This window comes from Nothobranchius furzeri, chromosome 8 (genome assembly GCF_043380555.1).
Source record: "Nothobranchius furzeri strain GRZ-AD chromosome 8, NfurGRZ-RIMD1, whole genome shotgun sequence".
NCBI lineage: Eukaryota > Metazoa > Chordata > Actinopteri > Cyprinodontiformes > Nothobranchiidae > Nothobranchius > Nothobranchius furzeri.
Window position 1 is genome coordinate 68,358,597 of NC_091748.1, and position 18,657 is coordinate 68,377,253.

General features: G+C 40.7%; 1 protein-coding gene across 4 annotated transcripts in view; it reads right to left on the bottom strand.

Moving 5' to 3' along the window:
- Positions 1-9,426: 9,426 nt before the first annotated feature.
- The window catches only part of lepr (leptin receptor), a 64,209-nt gene continuing 54,978 nt past the window's right edge, over positions 9,427-18,657 (bottom strand). For all 4 annotated transcript variants that reach the window (XM_054752127.2, XM_070554266.1, XM_070554267.1 and 1 more), the window contains exons 14-21: positions 14,820-14,973; positions 14,626-14,708; positions 14,330-14,543; positions 12,065-12,268; positions 11,903-11,986; positions 11,731-11,824; positions 11,423-11,498; positions 9,427-10,479 (exon numbers count right to left, since the gene is read on the bottom strand). In XM_054752127.2, the coding sequence (XP_054608102.2) occupies positions 9,583-10,479; positions 11,423-11,498; positions 11,731-11,824; positions 11,903-11,986; positions 12,065-12,268; positions 14,330-14,543; positions 14,626-14,708; positions 14,820-14,973 (1,806 nt within the window). In that variant the 3' untranslated portion in view covers positions 9,427-9,582. The remainder of the gene's footprint in view (positions 10,480-11,422; positions 11,499-11,730; positions 11,825-11,902; positions 11,987-12,064; positions 12,269-14,329; positions 14,544-14,625; positions 14,709-14,819; positions 14,974-18,657) is intronic.

Sequence of the window (18,657 nt, forward strand, 5' to 3'; positions counted from 1 at the left end):
AAGGAGTGTTTTCACTTTGTTGGCCAGAGACAAGCACGCTTTGTGACACACATGCTGACAGATCTGCAGGCATTTCATTCATCTGACCCACTTACAGCTGACAATTAAACTGCCCTGGGTTGCTTCTTAGAATGGTCAGCATTATTTCACATAACAACAACATAGACCTCCACAGCCCAGGCACGGATTTGTGTTGCATTTAGAATTAAGGCAAAATGTGGTTGAAATCCAGAAATTGTGATGTGATGTTCAGATTATTGACACGATTTCTATGTTTTCAGTACTTTTAAAGCTTGAATTGCATGCATGCTTTATATTTTTATAAAAAAAATGGCCTTCATGATACCTTCTTGTAATCTATTACTTGTAAGTTACTTTGGACAAAAGCGTCTGCTATATGCATAAACATAATGAGCTTATTTTACTTGTTTCAGGTTTAAAAGTGAACTAGAAAAATAGTAGTGTGTGTGTGTGTGTGTGTGTGTGTGTGTGTGTGTGTGTGTGTGTGTGTGTGTGTGTGTGTGTGTGTGTGTCCAGGTGATGGTGGAGTGAGGGGACAAACACGGGAGAGAACAAGGACCACACGCTATGGATCTGTCTGGATATTCCCGGTACATCCTGAAATGTGTTGTGTGCTGACACTCTCCTTTGTTTTTCTTTTGTCCAACATGATGTCAGCAGTAACTCAGGCTAGCGTTAGCAGTAGCTTGGGCTTGTGTTGTTCTGTGGTCTCTGGGTTAAACATTTTGTTGGACCATCTTTAACTTTGAATATGGCACACATTCACTGTAGTATTGTTTTAATAAGCTTCTGCAGTGGCACCATATTTTGTCACGCTGTGGGTTGGAGGAGTAGGACCCAATACGCAGATACCCAGAACGACACGAGGCAGGAGAAGATGTAAAATTAAACATTCTGTATTTAGAATGATGAGTCCAAAGAAAACCTAGTAGGGCATGAAGCCAAAACCTAGAGGGGGGGCAACAGCAAACGACAAAGCAATGCCGACAAGAACAATGGATCAACCAAAAGACTGAGATGCAGGCAGGGTTATACAAGGGCAGGATGATCGGGAGATGAGCTGCAGGTGTGTGGGTAGAGAGAAATCTGGTGAAATCAATTTACTAATCAGGGAGAGGAAACTAAGGCCTAGTCCACACGTAGCTGGGTTTTTTTTTAAAAACGAATATCCGCCCCTCAAAAAACTTGCATCCACACCACCTCGTTTAAAGAAAAAATCTCTGTCCACACATACCCGGATAAAAACGTTGTTAAGGACATGCCAGACCTGTAGGCGGCAGTACTTCCCCCGTTCTTAACCTCGTCCTTCGTCTGTGGTCTTCCGCAAGGAGCAGTAATTCCGCTTGCAAAAACAAACAAGCAGAAAGCGCTTGGACAATTGATAAAGCGAGCGCAGCTCTGAGGGCATCCATGCTGTCGGCTAGTGTAAACACAGGTCGCACACGTGATGTCAGCATTTTTTTGTGTGCGGACCTTAAAACTCCGGTTTTGTCTGTCCACACGCAGACACCCAAAACGGAGAAAACGCAGATCTTCACTTTGGCCGAAGTTTTTAAAAAGATCAGTTTTCGTGTGAAAAAACTCAGTTTTCGTGTGGATGACAGGCCAAAACGTGGAAAAATATACACGTTTTGGCAGATCCCCCGCTATGTGGACAGGGCCTAAGCTGAGGAGGGGGAAATAAAACATGACCTATGAATAATAACCAAACCTAAAGACTAGAAAAAACAAGATAAATAACTAATGATCTAAGGAGAAAAGGACAACTAATAAACCGGTGGGGAAGGACCAAGGAAGGAACCTGAACCAATGAAAACTACAGGGAAAGACTAGCTAGATAATATAAATACAAAGAAAACTAAAGAATAAGTGAACCTGGGAAACCTGGTGGGAGCTGGAGACAAGAAGGGGCACAGGAAGCTTAGGTACACATGAGGGGAATCCTAGAGGGACACCTGGAGGGGTTGGAGACCTAAAGGGGCACAGAAACCTAAGGGGAGAACCTGGAGTGGGCTGGGGAACACAAGGAGACACATAAGGGGAACCTAGAAGGGGGCTGGAGAACACATGAGGGGGATGCAGGACGCAGAGCATGACCGATTTATTTCCATGCAGTGTTGCATTAATGTTTCACCAAGATCTTGCATTGATGATGGTAGATTCTGATTGCTGCACAAAGCCTTCTCCAGCACATCCCAAATATTCTCAATGGGGTTAAGGTCTGGACTCTGTACTCTGAAAATGACGTCTCATGCTCCCTGAAACACTCTTTCACTATTTGAGCCTGATGAATCCTGGCATTGTCATCTTGGAACACGCCCGTGCCATCAGGGAAGATGGAATATTCTGGTCATTCAGTGTATTCAGGTAGTCAGCTGACCTCATTCTTGGAGCACATCCTGTTGCTGAACCTAGACCTGACCAACTGCAGCAACCCCAGATCATAGCACTGCCCCCACAGGCTTGTACAGTAGGCACTAGGCATGATGAGTGCATCACTTCATCTGCCTCTCTTCTTACCCTGATGCACCATCACTCTGGAGCAGGGTCCATCTGGACTCATCAGACCAGTTTTTAATAAAGCAACAGTTTTAGTCATTTCTGTTTTCTCTGCTTGATGCCAGTGATCTGACCCTTCTCAAACAGACTAACATCTTTTCCACAACCACCAGATGTCTCTTTCCACGTGATTGTTTAAAAAATGAGAAGCAACTCATTGCACCAGTTGGGGTTAAATAACTTTTTGCAGCTAAAAGATAATCACTCAGTAATTATCGGAGGCTAGCTAGTCACTTAGTTAAATCCAGGTGGTGATTGTTTCTATTTTTTGGCCGGGTAGTGTATAATATAAACTCAATGTTCTAACTCAACATCCCCACCAACAACAAATGTGTTGGAGGTTACAAACTTTTGATTGTTTTTATAAACTTGGTGCAGATTAATCTTTCTCATGACTTTATTAAAAATATTTAAGTTGAGTCACATCTTAGTCAGCAGTGTAAAAAGTCAAAGGAAACAAGCTAATAATCCCAAATCCTATTGAAACCTTTTAGGTAGAAATTTATTTTTGAGTAGCAGAATCCAGTTTCTGTTTTGTGCAACACAGAAAACTCTATTTTTGAGGTTCAGTTTGTTGGCAGACTCTGTAGCAGTTGAGTCTCACTCATCTGTTTTTCTTTTTTCATGTTTTTATGTTATTTGAATCAATGCCAGGAACAAAAATCTCTCCACAGTGAAATATTGCCAGGTGTCTGATATAAGTCTGGCAACAGGCATCAAGCTGTTTGTACATTTGCAAGCTGAGAGCAGTGGAGGTGGAGAACAATATGTATGATGTGCTAAATCTTCCCGGAGTCTCGGAAACAGCCTCGGGTAAAAGTCCCAGAGGTCAGCGAGGCTTCTGTTTATCTGCTTCTCATCCTGGCAAAGATCTAATCCTGTTCCTCTGCTCGATTCCACCTGCAAATACTGATAATTTTACTACATTTGTCCCGCTTTCTGCTTTTTCTTCTTACCCTTGATGTCACTGACGTTGATTTCCTGGCCTCTGGACTGCATCTGATCTTAGATTACAGATTACAGAGAAAAAAAGCAAAGTTAAATTTCCAGAACCACCTGGCTTCTTTTTGTTCTACTGTAGATGGAGCCAGAAACAGAAAATGCACACATGGCTCCAAACCAGCAAAGGCAGATTTTCCTCATTTCCCTTTGCTTGTGGTTTGTGGTGAATTCCCCCAATCCGACCTTCATACCAGATGTTAAGGCCTTCAAAGGCAACATCAGCCCATCACGAACACTGCAGCCCGAGTTAATACCAGGCGATCAATGAGGGATTAATGAAGCCAAGCCGCTAAATCTTCCTCCTGATTGACAGGGTTGATGGAAGCAGACAGTGAATCCAGACCCTTTTTTTAGTTAGAAACGTTGTGATTTCTACACTGTAACCTATGTATGCTTCTAATAAATTAGCAATTTTTCAGTAGGGGAGGGTGTTTTCTCTCTGTTGAACTCCCTATTTCCAAACATGCTCCTCATGCCATCTAAATTGATTTTCAGGGCCGCGACGTAACTTTCACAAACAAAACCACTAAAGTTTCATCGTGCTTGCTAGTCAAAGCATGTTGATTTCAACCTTGTTTAACTCTTTGCGTCCAAACTGCAGGTTTTAGCTTCATAGTTTGATTTTGTCTGGTTCAGAGACGCTGTTCTGCAGACTTTGGTAAGTGGATTACCAACAACAACACTATGTTCAGTCTCTTAAATCCTCTCTCTTGCACATTCACACAGCATCTAGATCAAGGGTGCCCAATCCTGATCCTGGAGAGCCGGCATCCTGCATGTTTTAGTTTGAACTCTGTTTCAACACACCTGATTTCAATCAGCAGCTAATTCACAAGCTTCTGCAGAGCCTGATGAGCTACTGTACAGGTGTTTCAACCACTGAATCAAGTCTGTTGGAGCAGAAAACCCACAAAACCTGCTGCATACCGGCCCTCCAGGATTGGGCACCCCGATCTAGATGAATAAATGTACTAAGTTGCTACTACGTGATTGGCTGATTGGTTAACATGACATGTGGAGTCTCCTAAGGTTCGATTCTTGGGCCACCGCTCTTCAGTCTCTACACGCCCCCCTGGGTCAGGTCATATGAAACAACAACATTGTCTAGCATACCGTAATTTGGAAAAACGGTATGTTGCTGTTGAAATTCTGCCGTAAATTTACAGAAATGTCTAAGAGTGTATGCAGATGACAACCAGATCTACCTAGCTTTATCACATAGAGACTGCAGTCTCCTAGACTCACTCTGTCAGTGTTCGGAGCAAGTTAATGACTGAATGCAGTCAAACTTCTTGCAGTTAAACAAAGACAAGACTAAAGTTATTGTCTTTAGACATAAGAAGGTTAGGATGGAGGATTTTGCTCAACTTGGCTCCAGAGAAATAAAACCAAATATTGAGGCTATAAAACTCAGTGTCATCATTAATTTAGACCTGAGCTTTACTGGTCACATTAAGGCTATGTTATGGCAAAATTTATGTTTATTAATTCTTGATCATGGACTCAATCAACTGAATGTAAATGTATTGCTCTATGCCTCTTTGCATGATACACCCACACAAGACACACACACACATTCTTGACTTCCCACACACACACACACACACACACAATCCCTCTCTCTCTCTCTCTCTCTCTCTCTCTCTCTCTCTCTCTCTCTCTCTCTCTCTCTCTCTCTCTCTCTCTCTCTCTCTTTTACCTCTTGGTATAAATAAACTCTGTGACCCGATGTTTGGGGCATTTTGCCACAGTTATAACTGTTTGACTTGTCCAGACAAGACCTAGATAAATTCATTCATGTGTTCATCTCGAGCAGGCTGGACTATTGCAATGGTCTTTTGACTGGTCTTCCCATAAAGCTTTAAAGAAACCGCAGCTTATTCAGAATGCTGCTGCTGGAGTCTTAACAAGAACCAAGAGAACTGAGCACATCACTCCTGTTCTTGAATCATTACACTTGTTACCAGTAAACTACAGAATTGATTTCAAAGTTGTGCTGATTTATAAATTAATCAATGGCACAGGGCCAGAACGCATGTGGGATCTCCCTATTTTATAAGCAACGGAAGCGAGACTGCTGAACGCTGGCGCCACCGGTCCCTCTGACCACCACCAGCAGGCAAGGTGGGTTAAGTGTCTTGCCCAAGGATACAATGGCAGCATCCTCTGCTGGAAGCCGGGATCAATCTGGGATCGACCCACTCTACTTTCTGAGCCACTGTTGCCCACAAAAATAAATGAATAAATAAATAAATAAATAAATAAATAAATAAATAAATAAATAAATAAATAAATAAATAAAAAGTATGAATGTAAATCAGTATTTACCTGTATTTACCAGCGTATTTTAACACTGGTGTCATTTGGACACCTGAACATGTGTTCAGTCTTTCCTCTTGGTGACTGTTATTATTTTAAGGCCTGGTTCACCATGCACTATAATCATGTCGATTTTTGACCCGATCCTCCAATCCAACAGTCTTAAAAAGAGAGTGTGTAGTTTCCCTGGCGATAGGGGGCAGTAGATAACTAAATCATTGCAAGCAAGCAGTATTTTTGTGTTCCAGTAAGACCTTACCAACGGATGGCCATTTGGCCTGGGAGTGCATCCTCCAGCAAAATGACAAGCACACCAGATTCCCTTTCATCACTGGCAATAAGCAAAGAGCTAAATGTGTAAAACAACATTTATTAATGGTGAAAGTCTTGTAACCATTCGTTTCAAATTAGTAAATGCATTTTGTCCTCACAGGCTCCCGTAAAATGAAACATGGCTTCTAATATGGCATCGCCCAGAGATTTAGACGCACTCCCACATATTTTAGACCCAATTTTTTTTGTATATATGTTGCAAAGTCATCAATATTTTTCAACAACTGGGCATCATTTAATTAATTTTCAGTAACATTTTGATGGATGCTTCCAGAGATTAAAATGTTAAAAACTATACATTTTAAGGGTGTAACAGATTACTGCATTTGCTCTAAAGATGATCTTATCAGATGTTCTTACCGTGTGTGGTCTGTTCAGGATACTCTGGTCCCCTCTGAAGCACATTAGGAAATGCTCCAATCATAAAACAGGGCTCTAAAACACGACAAACTGTGTAGGTCTGGTTTTCGAGGACGTGTGCTGACTGTTGAATGTGAGATGTTTGTTTTCTCTGAAGTTATGAGTGATGTCACAAGATTTCTCATGTGTAGTGTGTAATTTGTGCCATGTTGCCACAGGCCACACACCATCAGACATCCACACGTTATGAAAATCATCTGACAATTAAAAGATCCTACTTTGTGAACCCTTTTAAAATGTTGATTTGAAGAACAGATTGGAGGTTCAGGGTCCTTTCAAGTCTCTACTGAGGTTTTGGGCTTCTTGACTTAACACGGTACTTCTTCCACAAAATCTTTGTTTGAAACCCTTTTGTCAAATATTTTTGAGTCGCTGTGGTTCGGTAATCTTGAACTCTGTTTTCCATCATGACAAACCTCTCCTGCTCATGGATTTGAACCTGACTGTTCATCGGGAGTCAAGCCTCAGTGAGTTCCTGCCTCTTCTCGCCAAAGACAGCAGCGGGCTTCACCATTGTGACCTTTTATGGCAAACACAGGAGAGAGAAGGACTGAGAGATGAGAGAGAGAGAGAGAGAGAGAGAGAGAGAGAGAGAGAGAGAGAGAGAGAGAGTGAAAGTGAGAGAGAGAGAGAGAGAGAGAGTGAAAGTGAGAGAGAGAGAGAGAGAGAGAGAGAGAAAGTGTGTGAGAGAGAGAGAGAGAGAGAGAGAGAGAGAGAGAGTGAAAGTGAGAGAGAGAGAGAGAGAGAGAGAGAGAGAGAGAGAGAAAGTGTGTGTGTGTGTGTGTGAGAGAGAGAGAGAGAGAGAGAGAGAGAGAGAGAGAGAGAGAGAGAGAGAGAGAGAGAGTTTCCTGTAAAATGAAGCCAGACTGAACTCATTAGTTGTGCTTTTCTGTCTCCTTGTGGCTGTAAAATGCAAACACATCCCTGTCAAATAGCAGCAAATGATTTATTAGTCAGAGCCAGAGAATTACCCTGAATGCATAGAATGTTTTAAAATAGGATATTTTGTTAAATGTATCAACTGTAACATAAATAGATAAAAACTATAAAACACCCTGCCAACCAGAACCCTTTTGCAGTATTTATAACTCTTTCGCAATAAAACAATAATTGGGGATATTTTTGTGATGCTGCTTATTTAGGTTCTTGCTTTCATCAGTGACCAAGAAGCTCCAAGACCTGATCTGTTGCAATGACATTCTTTACAGGTGGGATATGATGTTGTGTATTTTTGTTCATTTGGGATTTATGGGATGTTTGGTGGCGTCTTGGCTTCTTTTAGAGCAGTGACAGTTAAATAGTGTTTATTGGTTTACCACGGAAACTGACACACACACACACACACGCACACACACACACAAACACACACACACACACACACACACACACACACACACACATACACAAAGAAAAAAATGGTAACACTTTAGGGAACACAAATTAACCATTAATTAGCTGCCAATTAATATGCATATTAGTGGACTACTTTTTTTTTTCCTTTTCTTTATTTTAATGATCCACATCACCACATTTGTTCTTATTGTGTGTTTTGTGGTTGTGTTCAGCATCTTGGGCTTCTGATGAGGTCGTGGAACGTGCATTATAAATAAACGCAGACTAATTAATTATATTGTACAAATGTGATAAATGTGTTTATGGCAGAATGTGAACATCATATTGAACAATAAAGTTATAATGTTATAACAGGTTATCGCTCTAATTTTACGTTGCCTGGCTTGTGGCTCTATGTTGCTTTAGTTTACTGATGCCTTTTGTTCCTTTGAGGTTATGCAAATAGGTGAACAGCTGCATGTTCTTCAACTAATTTGACATAGTAATAATTCAAGGTAAATGACAAGAAAAGAAGAAAAAATAAGTAAAAAGAAAAGAATAATAAAAAGTAGAATAAGGAAAAGAAGAATATATATTAAAAAGGAAGAATAACTCTGCATGTATTTATTTATTGCAGCCACACGGTGGCAGACAGAGAACTCTGCTGAAATAAGGACTTTATTTTCTTGCACATTTATACCCTAATCATGGGTGTTTCTAGCCTGCTGTTTGGGGCACTCTTAAATTTTTTATTTGAGTTTTGCAGTAACAGTTCACCAAATTTGACTCACGTGTTAAAGCAGGGGGGTAGTGTGTATGGTTCAGGTAAATGGGTGTGCTTTTAGAAAAATATTATAATTTGAGAATTAATATAACATATTTCTATAATGAGATTTTTTATTTACATATTCCAGAGATTCCAGTGGAGGCCTCAAAACATCACTCCGAGGGCATGCCTGACCTGAGCTAATAGCTTTTAATCCAACGTTTTTATTAACAAAAGACGCAATTTCACACAAAATACTTTATTATCACCATCAAAAATAGACAAAAGGCCTCCATGAACCATTTATTTCAAACATTTACTTATAGTTTAACATTTTTTATTGGTTTACATAAATATTCTCGTGTCTTTTCTTTCCAGAAGAAGGCAGCGTTAATCTTAACGTTCAACATCAGAAGGCTGTTTCACATTTTCCACATAACTAAGCGAAACACAAAATACTTTACAACACAAAATACACAAATATTCTGAGTTAAGCTGATGGGTGAGTCCATTCAGATGTTACCTCAGAAGCTGCCAGTGAACACAGGGCTACTAGAATAATCACCTGCAGCTGTTAGCTAAAACCAGCTGGACTCATTTAGCTGCAGCTAGGACTCCTTTAAGTCAAATAAAACAGCCAAAAATATCTAATGACTATTGATATCTCTCCTCACAGAAAGCCTAAGCAGCAGTCAAGATTTTCAACTTGCAATCATTCTGATGCCGAGGTATGTTTACATTTTCCAGCTTGAAACTCACAGTGTCACATGGGAACAAATGGTGTTTGCATGACAATGTTCACAACACAGTGGTGCATGTTTTCACCAGGCTTAGGGCTGGCTGTCTTCTATTAGGGTTGGGGTTCGTCTTGTGTGTTGGTCAGTTCTGTATTGAGGCAAGTACAGCAAAGAAAACTCGCAAGTCGATGCTGATGGCAGCTTGTCAGGCTGGCTGGAGTCCTCTAGGCCGAGCAGATGATGCAGCTCCACACAACTGTCCTCCCTATCCGCAGCATCATCTTTAAGGAGCTTGGTTTTTAAATTGTCTTCTCTCTGCTCCTCTCCCTCGCTCTCCTCATCATCTGTTGAATATTTGATTTCTAGATAGTCCAAATGTTTCTTCTCGCCTTCGTTTTCTTGCTCTGATGATTCGGAAAGCTCCTCCACAGAATTGTAGGAGCAAGAACGTCTGGGATCGTCCCCCTCTGCACCTGGACAACTATCCAGCTCCCACAGGGCACTGGGGGATGACTCAGAAATGTCAGAGTTGTTGGCAGAGAAGTTTCCCTCGTCGCTGGAGCTGCACCTGCTGCTGTCGCTGTAGTGGAGGCGAACAGGCTGAAGATCCTGCTTTGCATCGGCGAGCAGAACTTTGGTGTAAGTGACTGAAGATTGTGCAGAGCTGGTGTTGCCTGGATTCTGCTCCACAAGGGGTTTAACTAGTTGCATGCTTTGGTTTGAAGCAGTTAAAGCTTCTACAGTGATTGTCAGAGAAGGAGCTCCACCCAAGAGGGCTTCGGTCTCCACCGACTGGTCAACCTCTGGGTCAAACAGTGTCAGGAGGTTATCTGAAGCTGTTCCAGGGTCAGGAGTCAGGGACTTTGGGGTTTGGACCAAGGCCTTCGTCTGAGCTTTGTCCATGATGATGACCCTGGAGATGCTCTCGGCTGGAAGTGGTAAAGCTTGAAGACCATCTGAAGGTCGAAACAGGGCTTCAAAGGTGTCCACCTGGAGAGAAAATGACGGAGAACAGATTGTCAGATTTAATCTGACTCAACTCAACTCAATATTTATTTATGCAGCACCTTACAGACAGAAAACTGGATACAATAAATCTTGAGAGAAGCACAAACAACACAATAAATCAAGTAAAAGAATAAGATCAGGTAACAGCTAACTCAGTTAAAAACAGACCATAAAAGTAGATTACAGAGCATCTTAGCCAGGACATGAGTCAGCCAAGTAAGGCAGAGTCAACCCACTCAAAATTTTATAAACTAATAAAATAAATTAAAAAAATAATCTAGCAGCAGCATTCTGAATGAGTTGCAAACGAGGTAAGGTACCCTGGCCCGCACCAAACAGGATGGAGGTACGAGCCCAGGAGTGAAGTCACGAATGCATGAACTGTCTCAAGATCACGTCTTGACAGGAATGGTTTAACCTTGGACAAGCATCGTAAACGATAGCTAGAAGAAGACCCTGTTCCATTAATGTGACCGTTAAAGCAGAGGGCATTGTGAGTCTTCACCCTGAGATTAACCGCTGATGCACTCAGCAAAAGTCATCCTGTTTTAGAACTTGAACATTACTCAAGAACAATGAGGGAAATCCGGTCTACTGTTTTCTCCCACTTCCCTTTTTTATTCTAGTATGCCAGAGAGCCAGAAAATAGGAAGGTTTGCACCTACAGTATGTGATGTTCCCCTCGATTCATAAATGAATATTTGTCAATGAAAAAAAAACAAATATTTCACATTTTAGAATGCTATTTTTTGTTGTAACATGAAAATAGGGGAGCTGCAGGGAAAAGATGTTATAATCCTGAATAAGACCGTAAAAAAGAGGAATGTTTTTAAACCTTTCAGAATACTAAAACTAATGATGCAATGTACATTCGCTGTCTCACCACTAGGGGGCCCAGCAGATACAGCTGATTGTTTTTTTTTACCGTTTTAAAGTCGAGTCCTTTAGCCCACGAGCACTTGTTTGGATTGGGAACATCCTTCCACACAAACCTTTTCATCCTGGAAATAAAAAAGATCCTTTTAGGGGTTTAACATTTTACTGGAACCCTCCTGTTCTCTTCACTTGATACCTTCACCTCCCATCAACAAGTTTAATTACACCCTGTGACCTGTTAAATGTCACGCTTCTAATTTTTCATCCTGGATCACTCTGAGCGCCGCATCCGTTTGCACACCAGAGATTCTCGTCATTAAACTGTTTATTATAAGGATAGAATCAGGAGCTATTTACTGGTTTTGGGAGAGGACCAGGGTGACAAACACGAAGATGCAGAGGAGGCTGATGAACATCAGCATCATGTAGGCAGCAGGGTCTCCTCTTGTTGCTGCATCAAAAAAAAAAAAAAACAACATTTAACTTCATAGTTTATGTTGGAGACAGCACCGACAGAAACTGAACAGACCTAAAGTGAACACCGGCTCCCCTTCTCCATCAGCAAACACGGGGTACAAGTAGAACCCATACTCCTCTGAGCTAAAGAAATCCCCTTCAACAGGAAAATAAAGAGAGGGAGAGAAAATGACTACATTTATCCTGCTAACATTATTTAAAGTAAATGTTTCACCTTTTAAATAAGCAGAGTGCTCAGAGTAGGGAAGTCGGGCCCATGTTTGTCCTCTCAAACTGAGATCCTCAGTGTCCCGCAGCCTCGTCGGGGACCAGTGGACCACCATGAAGTTGGGGACAGAGCTAGTGTCTGACAGGCTCCAGGACAGAGACACCCAGGTGCTGTTTATCACCACAACATGGAACGAACGCACACAGTGACCTGCAAACCACCAGAAAAACAAACAGAACCATTAACAAGTGCATGCTACTAAACACACGTTAGTTTTTATTTAATGAAGCGTCTGCAGAAATTCTCATTCACAGCTGGTGGAGGGCTGAGGAGGCAAGTGACATATCTGCTGCTAAATGATGTTCAAAAATGTGTGTGTGTGTGTGTGTGTGTGTGTGTGGGTGTGTGTGTGTGTGTGTGTGTGTGTGTGTGTGTGTGCAACCTTTTAGTATTTGTTGTTTATCCTCTAAAAAGGAAAGCTAATGGAAAACAACCTACCAATGAGTTCTCGTAAAAATGGCAAAATCAGGTATTTTTTTTGGGAAAAAACATGTTCCGATCTGCAAGTTTGTTCTCCCGTAATTGCATAAACAGATGTGCCTCATGTGAGGAAAACCATCATTAAAAACAAACCCTGCATCTAATCTTCAGTGTACTTATAGCGCTAACGCTAATGAATCCTGCACCACCATTAGGGCTTTCTATTTGCTTCCACTGAAATAATAATCCTGTTTTTACTCCATGGTGCACATTTTTCAGTTATGTGTTTTAAGGATGTAGCTGTAAATTGGTTATTGTGCCAAAGTGACTAAATAAATCTGGTAATAAAACAAAAACTGTTCCTATGCATAAAAACACTTATCCAAAACCAATAGGATGCTAGGTTAGATTGACAGCTTCCTAAAAACATTCAAATAGTTCACGTTTTCCAGTTTGCAATTTAAACCTAAAAATATAACAACACTTTTAGAGGAGGAGGAGATTTTGAAATCTGAATGGCTCCCTGCTCCCCTTCCGGATGCCACACCTCATACCGTACACACAAATAGCCTTGTAGCGTAAACAAACAAGTAATGTTTTTGATGTGTTCCTGCTTAGACATGCTTGAATCTTACTGTTGAATTATCTCCTCAGTCTTTAATGGGTTCTGCAGGAGCTGCTAATCACTTGTTTTAATCAAATCTGTAGAGTTCAAGCAGGGAGACGTTTGAAACCGAGACTAGCAAAGGTAGCACGCCCCTGCTAACGCTACAGCAGGCTAAAACAATAGCCCGCTATGCTAATTACATGGCTCCCTCTTCTTCCACAGTTAGCTTGAAGTTTACAGACTGACATTAATTCAACGCAGGTTGAGTTAACATCCAAGCTATTGTATGTGCTAAGCTGCATCAGTGCACCAGCCCGTAGTGCATGCTGCTAGGATGCTCATGGATTGACAGCTCTGGCTTCACAAGACTTGTTTTGCTGCAGAGGCCAGGAGAGGGACTATGAGGAAATATAAATAATGAAAGATTATCTACTTTTTATCATAAAACAGAAGCATTGGTCAAATTTAGGCATTTTTTAAAGTAACTTTTAAACATTTAAACTACGTACGCCAGCTTTAAGATAAACTTTTCTTCACCTATAAAAATGATCTCAGATCTCTTTTGTATTTTTCCTGCAACAGCAGCAGCATAAATACATTTCTTCGGATTAATCCCTTTTTGTGACTTAAATTTTTTAGAGAATGGTGTATTCCTAATTTTGCCTATTTTTAATTTAACATTCTCACCATTTATGTTTTAAAGATTTGTTTTGCATGAAGACATAAAACGTAATAACGAGTCTTTCTGGGCTGTTTTTACCTGTTTTATGTGGTATGATTTGTGCTGTTTGAATAAAATTGGAATGGACTTTGAGATTTCAGGTAGTTGTTTTTTAACTACAACATTTTTTCAACAGCTACAATCTAAATATGAGTTTTGTATTTTCAAATGACTTATAAATTGAATTATTTATTATATAAACCTATGTAAGAATGTCAGCTAGGCTTTTAAATATATTTTTAAAATCCTCCAAACACAAACAAGTGGCTCAGTCTAAGACCCAAGAGTAAACTCAGCCCACTCATCTGGATTTCTCCTGCAGTTCCACATAAATTACTAATTATTTTCATAAACAACTCCAGATCACAACACTGAGGTCAGAGCATCCAGCTATAGTATACTAAGTAGATTAATTTCCTCTCTGGGTCCGCACAAACTTCCTGTTAGATTGCCTCTTGCTTACGTTTAGGGGTTTTCTCCAGTGTCATGTTTATGTTGTTGCTGGAGCTTCCCAGATTATTGTAGGCCTCCACAGTCACAATCTGGAGCTCCTGGTTCCACTCAAAGCTGTAGGAGGACACCAGATGAATCTGCTTCCTCAGCACGGAGCCGTTCCAGGTCTGGTGCTGGACTATAAATCCATCCACACAGTAGGAATTCGCTGAAACTGGCAAACTCTGCACAACAAAACATGGGCTTTAATATTTGGAGATTTGCAAAATTAATAATATTAAGATCTGATAATCTCATTTTTTTTACCTTAAAGAGGAGAGTTATATTTGATAAGTTACTCTGATGATCGTCATCACGAATTCTCCAGAAATCAGGTCCACGGTCAGGAGCTGCAGGGGAGACGGATCCATGGATGTTTAAAGAGCTTTATCATTAATTAAATATTAGTATCTGTGTCTGGTGAAAATCCTGAGGTTTCATGTGACAGATTGTGGGCGTACTTCTGCTGTTCTGAGTTGTGGAGTTGACAGACTCAGTCCAGTCGCTCCAGTAGCCGGTCCCGTTGATGTGCATGCAGCGTACCTGGACCACGTACACCTGGCACATGTCTGGTACCATTACCTCATCCCCGGGAACACGCACCGAACTCTGGACCTGCACAAATTAGGCTTTTACAGTTCAAATGTTTAACTGTTTATCATGGAGCTAATTGTGAAAGCACATGCCTTAGTTTTCTGTTTTAGCAACTGATTGGTTTTGTTAGAATTTTTAAATTAATATTTTGTAAGGTTTTGTAAGTGGTTAAAATTAATAAACTGTCAATAAAATATGAAAGGTTTTTAACAAATTATGAATCATTAATGTTATCGAACCTTTAATATCTGATTGACTCTTGAAATAGGTAATGTGGGTAGCCAGGGAACCAACACTTAATAGACTGCAGGTTTACTGGTGGTTCCCAGAATATCTAAAAATTGGATGGGAGGCAGATCTTTTAGCTATCAGGCTCCTCTCTTGTGGAACCAACTCCCATCTTTAGTCCGTGAGGCAGACACCTTGTCTACTTTTAAGAATAGGCTTAAAACATTTTTATTTGATAGGGCCTATGGTTAAAAGCTGATGATAGCCCAGATCTGGACAAGTGGGGGAGTAGAGGGAGGTGGAGTGTACAGTCGGTAAATACGGCTCTCCCTTGCCCTGCCTCCAACATGTCTCCATCTAAAAGGCTGGGTTATCCAGACTTATCTCCGTAGTTATGCTGCTATAGGCTTAGACTGCTGGAGGATAAACTGACCACTTTCCACACTCAACTACTTTCATCTACAATCTGCTCTTTAACTGTATTATTTCCTGCAATTTCAGCTGTTAACTTTATTTTTTCTCTAAGTGTTTTTCTCCCCAGAAGAAGCTATAATAATGTTCTGCTGAGCTGTGGTGGCCTGATGGAGGGGGGCATCGGCTTGAACAATGTTGCTAACCACTTAAACATTGTCCCTCTCCTGATAATTACACTTTACTTTCTTTGACATTGAATGTGCTACTACTAGTTTACCCGTTTAATTATAGATTCACTAGGATAAATACAATAAAGTCTGTCTCTCGCCAAATAGAAAATTTACTAAGAAATCACAATGTAACCATAGAAACACTACTTGGTGTGTGTGTGTGTGTGTGTGTGTGTGTGTGTGTGTGTGTGTGTGTGTGTGTGTGTGTGTGTGTGTGTGTGTGTGTGTGAGAGAGAGAGAGAGAGAGAGAGAGAGAGAGAGAGAGAGAGAGAGAGAGAGAGAGAGAGAGAGAGAGAGAGAGAGAGAGAGAGAGAGAGTCGTGGAGGATGGCTGCTTATACTGAGCCAGGATCCTCTGGAGGTTTCTTCCTGTTAAAAGGGAGTTTTCCTCTCCACTGTCGCTAAATGCTTGCTTAGTATGAGGATTGCTGTAAAGACTCTGACACTAGTCAGTGACTTGATGCAATTTGCTGGGTTCCTTATATAGGAAACTTTTTTTTGATTGGCTTAATGAACTGACCTGAATTGAAATGTTTACTGTGTGAAGTGCCTTGAGACGACTCTTGTCGTGATTTGGAGCTACATAAATAAACTTGAATTGAATTGAATAATTTGACACAGAAGCAAAAAATCTATATTATAAAAATCCATTTATTACTATATTTCAATGACTAATGATTGTACAGAATCACTGGAGGTAAAGGATTATTCAGGATAATATCAAGTGAGACAATAACCAAACTCTAATGAAACATGACCTTGGATGTTATTAAGGGTCTAATAAGGTGTCTCACGAAACGATGTGAAGTCTGGGATTACAAGAATAATCTGGCTGAATTTAGTGATGTTAGATTAGTTATCAAATTAATCACAACCATCCAATGCCAGTATGCAGTTCTATGATACAAGTGGTGAGGGTTCCAGGAGATCCAGCTGGCAGAGCAAAGTTGTCTCGGCAAGGTTGACGGGTTCCTTTGAACCCAGCCCGGCTGCTCAGTGGGATACCCTCTGGTGTCTGGCATCTAATGGACCATTCCCATCTGTACCGGGTCGGCCCGGGCCGGGTAGCCCCAGTCGGCCCCAGCCTGGCCCGGTTGATTCCGCACATCCTTGCCTTAAGCCCATGTGGGCTGATTCTACCCACCAATCAGAGGCTTGCTCTAATGGAAGGTGTGAATTTGCTGTCAGCAGTGGGTGTGTTGGCCCTGGTCTGCCTGAAGCAGACCCCCTCGAGAAGAGGGCTGAGAATGAGCCTTGGTTGGCCCGGAAAAATACCAGGCCACCCAGATATGTAAACAACCTACGCTACCCGGCCCGGGCCGACCCGGTACAGATGGGAATGGCCCATAATGAACTTGTTGCAGGTTGAAACAAATAATGGTTTTTTGGTTCTGAAAAAAAGGTGGTTCTATGCCTCTAAAAAGTGTTCTACTGTGAGATCTGGTTTGATCTCACAAGAGGTGTTCATTTAGCATTGTGGCTGGAACTCCAAAAAGGAGCATGTGTCTATCTTTTAAGGTCCGTGTTGGACCAATCAGAGACCAGGAAAGATATGGGAGGCGTTGCCAAAGTCCTCTGACATCATATCTGTTGCTAAGAGACCCATAAAGGAGTATTTCACTTATTGTGGGTTCTAAATAACATATAACTGTCATTGTTAATATACCGATATTAAAAGTAGACATGACTGATAATAAAATCATTAACTCACCAAGTAGATTTGTTTGGCGTAACCAAGATCCAAGAGAATGCATTTCAACAATAAACAGTTATTTTGATGCTTTACTACCATCAACCAATCAAGTCTAATTAAATTCACTTTAGATAAAACATTCATTGTTTTTGAGTGTAATTAATCTCTAAAGTGAGAAACTCCATGTATAAAACAGAATATGATTCTTTAATTAAAGCCGTGTCTTCTCCAGGAGTCTTGTGACTTGCAGCACAGATAAGAGAACAGGCGAGCAGCTTTGTTATGACAGTTTCCCAGATGGCGAGGTCATAAACAGGGCATTTGTTTTGGTTTGGAAAGCGCAGTTTCTCAGGTAAATGCCGATGGCTGGACAGTGTTATGGCCGATGACCTTTAGGCATGCACTGCTTTTCATACGCTACAAATTATTTATTTTATTTAAATAATTTTGTTAATCTTTAGTAGTAGTAGTAGCAGCAGAAGACACGGGTCCAGTATAAAATAAGGTAACAAGCATAAGATATGATAAAATACATAAAAATCTATAAAATACAAAGTAAAATACATAGAACAGACAAATGACAGACACCTATAGAAATCTGGATCTAAATTTAAGTGAAAATATGTTTAAATTATAAAATCATAATATATAAAACCTACATAATTAAGAAGAGTCAACACACAAACACTAATTGTTAGCTCAACGTTAGCCTCTAGCCTGCTCCACTTGATATTGGAGTAAAACATAAAGATCCTGTAGCTTCTTAGGTGTACAAGAAATAAGTTCTGGGTCGCTCCTGTTTACTGGCTAGGCATCTTTGCTAATCACTGTGGAGCTAAATAATGGCTGGTGCTGACTCGGTGCAGACTTGACAATCCCACAGGCTCACAGATTGTAAATAAAAGTCTACATCCCTCTTTAGCTTTTCTAAAAGGAGAAAAACTGACAACCCCACCAGGCAGCTGAAAAGGAAATCTGTTTCAATGTAACCTTCCTTCCAACATGATTGAGACTGTTTTGCGATTATTTCACAGTAAAATTATGAAATATTGTGCCTTAAGATCTCCAAAAGACACATTTAAAAATAATGCTTCAATAAAAAACCTTAAACCACCAAATGGTTCCTGAGCCAGTGTCTGCA